The sequence below is a fragment of the Oncorhynchus keta genome, chromosome 18, assembly GCF_023373465.1.
Source record: "Oncorhynchus keta strain PuntledgeMale-10-30-2019 chromosome 18, Oket_V2, whole genome shotgun sequence".
In the NCBI taxonomy this organism is placed as follows: Eukaryota; Metazoa; Chordata; class Actinopteri; order Salmoniformes; family Salmonidae; genus Oncorhynchus; species Oncorhynchus keta.
In genome coordinates this window covers 28,753,809-28,766,208 of record NC_068438.1, presented here as the reverse complement: position 1 = coordinate 28,766,208, position 12,400 = coordinate 28,753,809, and the positions used below count along the sequence as shown (strand labels likewise).

General features: G+C 42.8%; 3 protein-coding genes across 12 annotated transcripts in view; all 3 read right to left on the bottom strand.

Moving 5' to 3' along the window:
* Window positions 1–7,689, bottom strand: part of LOC127908707 (uncharacterized) — a 30,044-nt gene extending 22,355 nt beyond the window's left edge. The window contains exons 1-6 of one of the 2 annotated variants that reach the window (XM_052467817.1): window positions 3,415–3,956; window positions 2,746–2,847; window positions 2,341–2,398; window positions 1,949–2,096; window positions 1,817–1,853; window positions 923–1,579 (exon numbers count right to left, since the gene is read on the bottom strand). In XM_052467817.1, the coding sequence (XP_052323777.1) occupies window positions 1,235–1,579; window positions 1,817–1,853; window positions 1,949–2,096; window positions 2,341–2,398; window positions 2,746–2,847; window positions 3,415–3,423 (699 nt within the window). In that variant the 5' untranslated portion in view covers window positions 3,424–3,956 and the 3' untranslated portion in view covers window positions 923–1,234. Of the gene's footprint in view, window positions 1–922; window positions 1,580–1,816; window positions 1,854–1,948; window positions 2,097–2,340; window positions 2,399–2,745; window positions 2,848–3,414; window positions 3,957–5,200; window positions 5,304–7,670 lie in introns of those variants that run through there. The other variant, XM_052467816.1, reaches the window with a different exon arrangement.
* LOC118370732 (uncharacterized) overlaps window positions 1–12,400 on the bottom strand; it is a 38,365-nt gene that overhangs the window by 5,112 nt on the left and 20,853 nt on the right. The gene's annotated exons all lie outside the window — the stretch shown is intronic.
* The window catches only part of LOC127908713 (neurofibromin-like), a 70,964-nt gene continuing 66,266 nt past the window's right edge, over window positions 7,703–12,400 (bottom strand). For 4 of the 6 annotated variants that reach the window (XM_052467843.1, XM_052467841.1, XM_052467842.1 and 1 more), the window contains exons 5-15: window positions 11,805–11,905; window positions 11,569–11,648; window positions 11,293–11,416; window positions 10,795–11,041; window positions 10,626–10,685; window positions 10,430–10,516; window positions 9,842–10,325; window positions 9,266–9,466; window positions 8,888–9,049; window positions 8,698–8,782; window positions 7,704–7,805 (exon numbers count right to left, since the gene is read on the bottom strand). In XM_052467843.1, the coding sequence (XP_052323803.1) occupies window positions 9,025–9,049; window positions 9,266–9,466; window positions 9,842–10,325; window positions 10,430–10,516; window positions 10,626–10,685; window positions 10,795–11,041; window positions 11,293–11,416; window positions 11,569–11,648; window positions 11,805–11,810 (1,314 nt within the window). In that variant the 5' untranslated portion in view covers window positions 11,811–11,905 and the 3' untranslated portion in view covers window positions 7,704–7,805; window positions 8,698–8,782; window positions 8,888–9,024. Of the gene's footprint in view, window positions 7,806–7,948; window positions 7,998–8,697; window positions 8,783–8,887; window positions 9,050–9,265; window positions 9,467–9,841; window positions 10,326–10,429; window positions 10,517–10,625; window positions 10,686–10,794; window positions 11,042–11,292; window positions 11,417–11,568; window positions 11,649–11,804; window positions 11,906–12,400 lie in introns of all 6 variants that reach the window. The other 2 variants (XM_052467845.1, XM_052467846.1) reach the window with 2 other exon arrangements.

Sequence of the window (12,400 nt, the reverse complement as noted above, 5' to 3'; positions counted from 1 at the left end):
AACTACGTTCTGATATAGGGGATTCACTCCTACATGGGGAAGGCAAGCTCAGGATTGAAAGAGGCAGATCACTGGAGTCAGCTTTTTCCATAAGTTCTTCCCCTTGGACTGAAGCTCCACCCATTCTGAGGAACAATGTCTCCAGCTTTGCCTGAAGTCTCTCGCAGAGTCTACGAGCTGCATGGAAGGGTTTCCGCTTTGTCGTACAGTGTCCCACTTGGGTATCTCTCTGGGTGCTTGTTGGCTGATCTAATTCAGCATACTGCACAATGTCCTTGACATCTTCAACAAAGTTATCAATTATTTTTGATGCCTCAGATTCTACTTTGGTCTGTATGAGCTCAGTGGCCGCAGAATCAAGGATCCTGTCAGATGGGCGAGATGCATTCATCAAGCTTGGAGTGGTACTAAACGAATGAGAAGGTTGAACCATACCAGAGATATCGCTCATTAACCTTCTCACAAGAATTTCACTCACAGCCTTTGAGGCTTTGGTCTTGAACTTCACACTAAACAGAGTGCCAAGATTTTGCATCATTGCTTTGCAAGATGTACATATTATGTTCAGCTCCTCTGGAACAGGAGAGTCTTCAACATCCAGGTGCTCCACTACAAGGTCACTGCCAGATGCCAACATTTTAACTTTCACAGCCACTTCTCGAAAAACCTTAGCCAATTCCGGATCTTCTTTTTCCAATTCACCCACCATCTCTGCAATAACAGTCATCACCTCTTCTGTTGCAGGTGGAATGCATGACTCTAATACAGAGGTGAAGCTCTGGTCCTCTGGAGTGGCGTGATCATCAAAACATTTCTGGACCATGTTGACCATTTGTTCAGCGGCCTGGTTACCAGAAGAAATAGGGAGGACTGCCCTGAAATGGCTCTGCTGATGGTCGCAGAGAGGGCAGAGTTAAGCTGTTCGACCACCACCTTGATAAGACCAACAGTCAGCTCAGGTGGGCAAGAGGACAGGATATTATGATCAGACAGTTGCTCCTGGACACTTTTGATGATTCTGTCCTCTGTCATTCCCAGGTGGACTTTCACTGAGGTCTGGGAACTTTAAAACGAACAAGCAAAGCATGATAATTCCTGTCTTAACTTGGCAAATCGGTCAAGCGTTGTAATTTTAGTATTCTAAATATCTACATGTCCTTTTGATCGCTTTACATGCTCATTAAGGCTGATACATTACATGTTGTACTACATCAGATAGAGTAAATTGCATTGGCTAACACTGGGATAGATGATCTTGGTGAAATCCATACATGAAAACCTTAAGGGGAACATACCTCTTAGAAGAGGGTGTTAGGGACCTAAGATGTTGAGCCCCTGTGCCGCCCTTATACATTTTCTTCGCCAGATATCTAACTTCCTGGATGAGCTCCAGTCTTTCCTGATCAAAGGCAGCAAAGGATCTTGCACTGCCACCCCTCTTGGGTGAGTCAGTGTCGTCGTCAGCAAAGTCCTTTACCCCAAGTACGCGGGCCAGGGCTGGCAGCAGGATCTGCAGGGTGGTCTGTGTGATGAAGGTTACAATTGTCTTGCACAATTTGGCAAGCTGTTCCTTCGTCATCTGTTTTGAACAAACAGAACAAAAACAGTCTTTTCAATGGAACTGTGATGTCAAGTATTCTAGATCGAACAGAATGCATTTGATCAACATTGTTATTCTTGTCTGTGACTGAATTCAAAGTTTGATGAAGTCTGACAGAGAAATGAACATGAATAACAGAATATGACTTGATGGCTAATCTCTGAATTCAACAGATCATTGACACATCAAAGGTCAAAGGCAAGTAGGGAAACTTACAGGGTTTTTTAGTCCTTTGTAGATCACTTGCCACTGCCTAGAACATTTAAAATAAGTGTTTTAGTTAGTGTTTAGTTCCCACTGCACAATATTTCATAAATGTTGAACATTACAGAAAAACTTTTAACATACTCATCAGTAAGATTGCGCAGGAATGAGATGAGGATTGGGTAGGAGTATTCCATCTCATCCTTGTTGCCTGGGCCGAATGCAGCCTTAACAGCTTTCTTCTCCAGGAGCTCAATTACAGATCCTCTATCCAGGTGTTTATTCCTGGAGACTAAAGATGTGATTGCCATAGAGGAAGTAGAAACAAAATTAAAGAGAAATCAGACGTTTTATCTCTTAATACTCTGATTTCATTGTTTTAGGGTTTTAGAATAGGCCTATTTGAATAAAGCTATCTATGTGACCTTTCTTACTGATTACAGTAGACTACAGTTTCATTGAAAATGGATAGCACAACCTGCACATCACAGACAGAATAGAGAAACAATGTAGTACTACAGAGGTAAATCTCTGACCTGCATCGTTGTCAGTGCCCAGCTTCCTTGACTTCTTGCCACTCCTCTTACTTTTTGCCTAGGATAGAACAGAACAGATTCCAGATCTCAAATGATGGCAGACATGTAACACCAGGGCCCGTATACATAAAGTTCATCAGATAAGGTGTGGGCTCAAACTTGCCCAAATAATTGTATTCATTATGATCACAAATGCAAAACTGATCCTAGATAAGCACTCCTACTCTGAGACAATTTATGAATAGGCTATGGGCCAGGTCAAAACAGCTCTTAAAACACGTTTTGAAAACAGCTACTACGTATGTTGTTATCTGATATATATAGATATCTATGGTATGGCTGCTATCAGGTACAGAGTGTAACCCAGTAGGCCTATTATGTGCTCTGTCACTCGTGCTATCTTACCTTCCTTCCCTTCTTGGCCTCCTCTTTGGGCGTGGCCACCGGTTCTTCCTCAACAACTTCCTTTCCTTCCCTCTGAGGATCACCATCCTCCCTCTGTGCTACCTGAAGGTCAGACATTCCAATAAGTAATAATATGTCAATGTCAGAGTAGATCTGTGCAGAGGACATCATAAATAGAGCTACAGCCATTTCAGAGCTAAGCTGGTGACTTTATAAAGAATGGTACATTTGCTTTACAATATGTTATAGCTTTTTACAAGAAATATCCGCTTATATTGCTTTACCCTTTTTTACTTTCCCCCAATATTGTATGAAGTAATTTAGCTGACCTTTTCTTCATCCATTCAAGCTATTTTATATCTCAAAAAGCATGTCCTTGTCTGTGTTGGTTACATTCAAGTTGAGTTCAGGTCGAGAGTGAGGACAATATTGCAGGCAGGGACTGTAATTTAGGGCTACATGCTACGTCATGGAACGTTAGACCTTTATGACATCACAAATAGTATTTTTAGGAAGAGCGCGGGAAAGGTTACTTGCCCACTCAGTAGGACTAGCTAATATTGACAGAAATTTCCCCGTCAAACGTTTTCGATTGCCTACCCCTACGCCTTCCATCGAACATGGTCCTTCCTGCCTTTGCAATATTGTCTCTCTTGTGGGTTTACTTACGTATGACATGTAGGCTGACTGTGTCGGATCAAGTTGATTGATCTGTCCTAGTCAGCCTTAGGTTGAACCCAAAATCTTCTGGGAAATATTTGTTAATAATATTCATTTCAATATCGTTTTATTCATTGATTTAGTCCCAATCCAATCCTATTGTTGGCTGCAAATCCCCACCAAATATGTCATTGTAGGACATACTGTAGCGGGAGAAAGTGAGAGCTGCAACGCGGACGCGTTCGGTGGCTCCTTCAGTGCAGAGGCAAGCGCGTATGCCAGTGCCACTAAAGCCCGGGCTTGTGAGGCAGTAGTCTACAACGCTGACAGGCAACACCTTGTCATTTTATTAACTCACTGGAATGACCTTGTCTTCTTCATTCATTTCGATTGCACTTCCTTTCGTGGTGAAATTAGTTTTGATTACTATTAACTTTAATCCACAGAGTTTAAGTGTTTATGTTGCCCACGTCATCATGTGATGCTGTGAGCAAACTATTTATGCCCAGCCTTCCTAGATAGGCCTGGGCTGCATAACACTATGAATCTGGGAAAACATAACACTTAAAAAAGTTTTACAGTGCAAAAATAGCGTTGGCCTACTTGTGTACTATTCAAATCCACACTAAAGCCACACCTCTTCACACAGATTTACCCAGATTCTGTTGTTTTAGCTTAAACCTCTGTTAAATTCACTTCCCTGGTTAATCTGTCATCATGTTTAGTGTTCTCCATGGTTAGTCTGTCTCTATGTTTAGTGCACTTTAATATAGCCTGTTTACTTATTTGAATGTTTGATTATATTGCTTTTTATCCTGCAGATTTTGTTGTGGATTTAAATTGACTTTGGGTGTCTTGAAAATCACTTAAAATAGCACTGTTGTTCTAATCGTCAGATCGCAGGTATTCTGATCTTCACTGTCCATGGTGCTGAATCTGGCTGGGTAGATGAGTTTGAATGCTGAAAACTTGTTTGCCTACATTTAAAGGCCCTGTGAAGTCAAAATAATTGTATTTCATATTGTACAACAGCTGATGAAACTAACACTGTAAATGTGTTTTACAAAAATGTGATCGGGGTTGCTTCCTGATAGTTCTGGTTGAAAATACGGAGCATGTTCCTCTGCCCAGGCCTTGCTGACACTTGCCAGATCTTATACTGCCTGGATAGGTATTTTGTGTGTCAGCTAACCACATCATATGTTATAGCAATCTGTCAGTCGATGACACAATGGATGACTTGGCACACAACCATTGGTTGATGCATGCAACACCTGAGCAGGGACACATTCTTTTCACAGCACTTCAATGCAAAGTAATTTTCGTAGAAGATTTGGAGAGCATTTTCACTAACCCTAACCCTTTTCCTAACCTTAACCTCAGTTTCCTAACCTGCTACGAAAAATTCACTTCGATATTGAAGTGCCATGAAAAGAGAGTTTCTCACATCTATACAGCACCTTCTAATCAGCAGGTTTGCATGGGAGAGAGTTTTGGCTTTCCATGGCGACATCACCATGTGTAAATTGGTTTATAGACCAACGACAAAGAGAGTGCCAATACCAGCTAGTTTTAATTTCCCCTCCACACTGACCACTCCCAGACAGTCCTAGCAAAATTATTGCTTGAGAAAGTTTTTTTTGCAAAAAATACATTTTTGACCATTTTCATCGTAATCTATTACAGTAAGGTACTTAATTGTTACCCAGAAATGATTTGATATTGATATAAAAACGTCTGCTTTGGGCCTTAAAAAGATATGTGCACTACATACTCAGAAATCACATATATTTACATTTTAGAATGTATTTTTTGATATCTTCAGCAGTAGTCTGGTCTTTGGATTCAGAATGGCGGGAATTCTTCTTGGAATGCTTCTTGTTTCCCATCATGAATGGCTAAAACAAAAACATGTCAAAACAACTGTCACAGCAGAACAATCTCACGGTAATAACGATCACATCTTACACACCAGCAAAACAAGATTTATAAATGGTTTTGGAATTAATGGATGGTTTTACATTTTCTCTAAATAACATTGTTTACTCACATTGACACAATTGTTAACTTAAATAAGTGTGATTGTTTTGACATTCTCAGCCTTCGTTACAGTCGTCCATTTTTGTTCAAAATATTGAGTCATTGAAACATCTCGAATGGGTGGAGGCAGCAAACAATGTACCCGGTCAGATGTGATTTCCAACCTGATAGCAATATTTTTTGGACTACCAAGAAATGTATTGGTAATTTATATTAAATCCTTCAAAGAACTGCTTCCATCTATTCTGCCAACAAATCGTAAATCATGGACTTTTGAGTTAAATATAACCTATTTTTAACAGCTCTTATGAAGTTGGTTTTGGAACATAAATTGGGATTTTGATATTTTTGACTGATATGATTGCACTTTAAAGCGCGACAGAAAAAAAGGGGTTAAAAATGACATTGAATTTCACCAGCCAGAAAACAACAGCGAATACATGGAGATATGACTCCCAGAGCAAAGCAGAAAAATGTCTCACAGGTGATCAGCCAGACACAGTGTTTTACAGAGCAATAAATTATAACCATAGTCCACAAGACAGACACCAACATGCATGTACACAAGACAGACAATCCTCACTTCACCTCGGCCTTTAGATTCAAATATTTGGTGCAAGTGCAATAAACCAATTTCAAATAGGCCCTATACAGTATATGGCCCAAATACAACAGACATAAAACCACCGCAATCACTAAGCAAGATGACTGTGTCATTGTAAATAATTTGTTCTAAATAAGAATTTGTTCTAAACCGGCTTGCCTAGTTAAATAAAAAGATGAACAAATGTAAAGAAAGAAATAAAAACACACACAATACTTTACTACGTAACATTCCACTGTATATGCACTGCAGCAACACAGAAAGAAGTGCACCATAGAAAACTGTCCCCCTGGTGATGTGTTTATGTCAACTGCAGCCAAATTCAGCCTCTAGAAACATTCAGAGAAACACTGTTCCACCCATTCCAATCCCAAAACCATCTGGAGGAGAGAAAGAGAGGAACGCACGCGTCAAACTCATTTCACGGAGGGCCGAGTGTGTTGGTTTTCACTCCTCCCTTGTACTTGATTGACTAATTAAGATCAGTAATTAGTAAAGAACTACCCTCACCTGGTTGTCTAGGTCTTAACTGAAAGGAAAAACCAAAAAGCCGCAGACACCAGGCCCTCCAGAGAATAGGTTTGACACCCCTGCTGTAACTGAATGCACTGGTTTCTTGGAGTTAATAGAAAATGGAAGCAAGTAAGTTGGTGCTACTATTTGTAGAATGCCTTTTTATTAAAAAATAAAGACAGTTATTTTTGCTTTTGAAAATAAAAGGGGCTGAGGAAAAAGTTCTGAACTTACTGCTTCTTTGTTTAACTTTCTGTCTTTGACTGTGGCTTTAGTCAGTAGAGTGGCAAGTAGCCAACAGAACAGAGATGAGCACAAACAGGTCATAGCATCTGCAGGCACAGCCCAACTACTGACCAGCATTGTGTGCGAGTGCTGATGTTTTTTTACAGGCAGATTTTCGCACAATGGTAGTAGTATAGGATTGTATCGAGCGAAGGGAGATCGATATGCGTCAGTTTCATGTTCTGTGCTATTTTGGTGTTGTGTCCAACAAAATAACATTAGTGGTTCCAAAGCACCCCGCCTTCATCTCATTGAGATATCGAAACATTTGATGTGTTGCTTTAAGTCAGTATAGAGAGAAAGTCAGTTTTTGTGGAAGCAGAGGGCAGCGGTCTCGGCTCATCAGACATGCAGATGGAAACAGGCGAGTGGAGTGTGTGTCCATACAGAGGTGTTCTTTCATGGAAAAGTTAGGCTTAATGGAAACGGAGGTGTGTGTGTGTGTAAGCAGTTTATTGACAGTAGGGACACTAGCTGCTTTGTAGTGTCTTGATGTTGCTGTAGTCAGTTAATTCATCTGCATATGTTCCCCCTTTTCCAACCACCACCATTGAAGGGACAGTCCTTAATCTGTTCTGTCACAGTACATGAAGAGCGAACACGCAGAAGAGGGCAGAGGACGTATAGCAGCAACGTTAGTGGAAAGTCAGAGAAAAGTAAGAAGGTTGTGCCTGTGTGTATTAGAGAGTGTGAGAGATGTGACCTCGTGCCATTATTAGCACAGTATGGAAGAAAGCCAGTGGCTTGTAAGGGTGTAGGCGACAGTAACACACTCCACCCACCCAGAGAGCAGCATTAGGCCAGAGGTGGGGAATGAACCTACTTGGTAGAGACAGTGACACACACTGCGTAGCTGTGCGGGAACTCGCTGAAGGAGTTGATAATGGCCAGGAAGAACCGGTCTGTAATCTGAAGAAGGTTCCACTGGTTCTCGTCAAGGTTCTCTGCCTGTTCTAGTCTACAAAGAGGGAGGGAGGGAGGGTGGAGAGGACAAAAAGAGAGGGGGAAGAGAGAGAGGAAGGGGAAAGTCCGACAACTGTCATTCACGATTGAAATAAAGTCAATCATTGTGGTAAGAGATTTTAACAAAGTGTTAAGTACCTCAATGGACCGTAAAGGTAATCGCTCTACAAACTATCATCACCGTGCCCTTAAGGAAATCACAAATATTATGGACACATTAGAAATAGTGGCTATTTGGAGACTAAAAACCCTGACCTAGTGAGATATACATGGAGGAGAGTTCATCAAGCTAGTCGTCTTGACTACTTTGTATCTTTCTCTCGTGCATAAAACGTTTTAAATAGGAGACGGAATGCGATCGGATCATCTAATTGGCGTTCACATAACTCTTATAGATTTTCCACGTAGACGGGATATTGGAAATTTAATCAAAGTTTACTGGAGGACAAGTATTTAACTGAGACAAAATCATTTATAACTGAATTTTCAGCAAATCCCCTTATTGTTTCAGATACCTTTAAAATGTACCTTCAGAGGTCATTCAATTCATTATTCATCAATAAGGGGGGTATCAAATGGTTGAGGGACAGCTATTGGGGAACCTTGGGGGGGTTGGGCTTCACATTTTTTGGCCTGGTGGGAGATCTGTCAACGTGCCCTCGAGGAGGGATTTGACCATGGAGGCTTCTGTGTGTCGCTCTGAAAGTATATTGTATGTTTCAGATATTCAATTTTAAAAAATACTTTAAAAAAAGTCAGGATTCCCTAGGTAACTTCCATTTAAAAAGGTTACCCCCCAAAATTGCTCAAATCGACATGCTATCCTTTACCACCACACCAGGCTCCCACAGTCTAACTGGTGGAATGCTTCCGGTTAATGTTCCGACCTGGTTGTGTCCATCTCAAAGCTGATGTTGTGCCACTGTTAAGTAGAGGCTCCAGGAGCTTCTGTAGGTACGCCGCCCCGTAAACCTAACACAAAGAATTTCAACATTAAAATGCCTTTAAAATTGCAGGCTTGGTGCGAGTGCTTATACCATTTAAAATTGTCTGTATGGGAGAGAAATGTGGTTTTACCTTGAAACAGAAGGTCATGATTTTACTGGCCAGACTGTTGCCTCTGAAGAGAGTCTGCATGGAGTCAGCCAGCTCTACCTCCTTGGAGAACATATTCCACAGCAGCTGATACAGCAGGTGGCGAGAGTCAAACAGTGTCACCAACACACCGGCCAGCTCGTCCTGAAGAAGACACAGGAGGACACACTATGTTTCAACAACTACTGCCTCAAATTCTCATACTTGCACAGGGGTGGCAAACCCTTTTCCTGGAAATCTGTCGTTCTGCCCCTGAACAGGCAGTTAACCCACTGTTCCTAGGCCGTCATTGAAAATAAGAATTTGTTCTTAACTGACTAGTTAAATAAAAGGTATATGAGTAAAGCATGTTGTAGTTACTTGAGGAAGAGCTGGGACTTGAACTCCATCAACTCCACCCAGTCTCCCTCCTCTGGCTGAAGAGGCAGGCCAGCTAACAGAGACACCGCCGCCTCCATACTGGCTTGGTCCAGGTCTCTGGTCAGACACTTGATATCGTCATCAGCAGCCTGGTTGGAGGTGCCCATCACCCAGTCTGTCAGGTACTCCACCAGCTTGTTCCTGGCAGATGTGGTGAGGGGTTGAATTAACAAAAATGATTGATTCTTGAAGAATATAAATGTCTCATGAGCTGTCGTACCCCATCAGAACTCAAAATATACACTTATTTTACTCCAACGTTTATAAACTAAGTAAATGTAAACAAAACACTACATAGCCTCAACGCATTGTTAAAACTATCATTTTTATATCAGGTATGGTCATTCTATAGCTCTGTCTGTGAATTTGGGAGTGGTAATATTTCTCCAGACCAATCCAACTTTTTTAAATAGTTTGAACTGCTGACTGAAGCTTTAAGTAGCATTTAGCTAGTTTGGCTAGCGTTAAGCTAGAGTTTAGGTCTGTCCAGGAGGGAGTGCCGTCTCTGTCGCTCACCTGAACTTCATCTCCTGGCAGAAGGACAGGTCGTCTCGTCTCTCCATCATCACCTCCACCAGCTGGCACAGCTTGGTTTTCATCTGGATGGCATGCAACGTGTTGCCTAAGAAGCTTCCGATGCTGTTCCTTAGCTTGTTGAAGAGCATGTGGTACAGGACCGGGCTGAGCTCCAGCCCCAGCAGCTCCTTGATGTTGGTGCAGACGTGTAGACCCACCCTCTCATGACCACATACCAGCAGGACCAGCAGGCGGTCCAGGAACCTGCCCAGGGGGGTTTCAGTGGAGGAAGAGGAGGAGCAGGTGGCTGAGGCTCCAGCTGCAGCGTTGGAGACCTCACAGACGCCCACAGAGACCAAAGAGTACTTGCGTTCGCTCATGGGGCCCATGGGGGGCTGTAGGTGGTGGGGCCACAGGGCTTGCTGCGCTGGGACAGACACACCCCACCCAGAGCACACAGGAAGCCTGTCATGTTGATCCACTCCTGCAGGGGAGACAAATGGGGTAGAGTTTGGAGCAATGGTCCCTATATTATTATTTTTATTAACAGTGAAACACACCCAAATCCTAAAATGTAAGTGCTCTTACCTGACCATCCTCCACCTTGTTTTTGGGAAAGTTCAGAATCTGTTTGGTGTCCTGCTCCCATTTTGCATGCGTGTCCTCCCATGCCTGGGGTGAGACATGGAAACAAGAAGGGACAAGTCACTAATACTGGAAGGATGTAAGCAAGGATAAACTGTATTTTATGCTTCTTTATTCTTTCACAACTCAGTATTTCCTGCAGTGGGGTGCTCTATCCTTCTCAACAAGGCCATCACTCTCTTCTGCAGGGTGAAACGTCCTACCAAACAGAGAAACAAGTAGCGGAGTCACTGTCTGAAACCGTTGGTCTTTTTAGTGACTCTCAGAGCATGTTATAGTGGTGTTCAAAACATAGTGTTTTTACTGACCGGTGGCCATTATGTTGCTGACGGAGGCGAACTCTGTGAAGGTGGCGTAGTTGGGCAGGATGATCTGGACGAGCACCTCGTTAGCGGAACAGTGGATGTCAGCCTCCTCACACAGGTGTCTGAAGCAGGACATGGCCACCAGCACGGCCTCGGTGTCAGGGCTCCACAGAAACATGTATAGACACACCTCCAGTTTGGTCTGGGCCTGTCTGCAGATGGGGATTCCACTGCCCTGCGTGGCACACTCCTGGGCGAGCAGAGAGGAGTTAGACACGTCCAACACACATTTAGACATGTCCAACACGTGTATTTGACTTGTATAACTGCAAAACACTCCGGACGGTTTTCCAGACCTAAGCTAGTCCTAGACTTAAACATTATTTTGAATGGAAATTCTCTATTGAAAGTGCTTCTTAGTTCAGAACTAGGCTTAATCTGCGTCTGGGAAACTAGCCCTCAATGGTTATTCTGATGTGAGGTTAGAGTCCCTGACCTCACCTTGTTCTTTAGGAGGAACTTGTTCCTGCAGATAAGGATCTCCCTCAGCCACTTCAACACCTCTGTACTGTTCACCATCTGGTGACCAATCAGCTTCTTGCAGATCAGGAAGAGAACTAGGGAGCTGCAATGGGATAGGCCAGTGTTGGAGCCCAATGGAATCTCAACACACACCCCTAAAGACTGGGACTACTACTTAATCCATGACCAGTGTGTCTGTCTACATGGATTATCTCTGGACTGAAAAGCCCCCAGAACTAAACCATGTCCTTGTACCTGATGTCCCAGAAGGTTTCAATGGGGGCCTGAGGGTTCCACAGCTCAATAGTCTCAGGCAGGTGCAGCACCAGCAGAGCCTGGGCAGGGAGAGAGAGACAGATAGGGAGAAATATGCCTTACTTGAAGTTGATAATTCAATGCTAGGGAATAGAACTGAAGTGGACAGAATGAGAAAGAATAAAGAAGCAGAGTAGATGGAGTGAGAGTAAGGGAGAGAAGGAGTGTGAACTGACCTCCATGGCCTCCTGGGAAAGCTGGGATGTACTGACCAAGAGCACCAGCTGCACCAGGCCTGCGATCAGCTCTGCGTCTCCTGAGCCTGCTTCCCTGGGTTCTACAACACACACAATGTCAAACATGCATGTATGGGTGAACGCAAGGGCGGAGAGGAAATCGAACCACACACATAAGTGGAAGGGAGGGTGATTAACTATTCAAACAGAACCAAGGGACATTGTCTCAGTATATACAGTGGAAGTCAGAAGTTTACATACACCTTAGCCAAGTACATTTAAACTCAGTTTTTCACAATTCCTGACATTTAATCATAGTAAAAAAGTCCCTGTTTTAGGTCAGTTAGGATCACCACTTTATTCGGTCATTATGGCCAAACAGTTCTATTTTTGTTTCATCAGACCATAGGACATTTCTCCAAAAAGTACGATCTTTGTCTCCGTGTGCAAACCGTAATCTGGCTTTTTTTTATGGCGGTTTTGGAGCAGTGGCTTCTTCCTTACTGAGTGGCCTTTCATGTTCTGTCAATATGGGACTCATTTTACTGTAGATATAGATACTTTTGCATCGGTTTCCTCCAGCATCTTCACAAGGT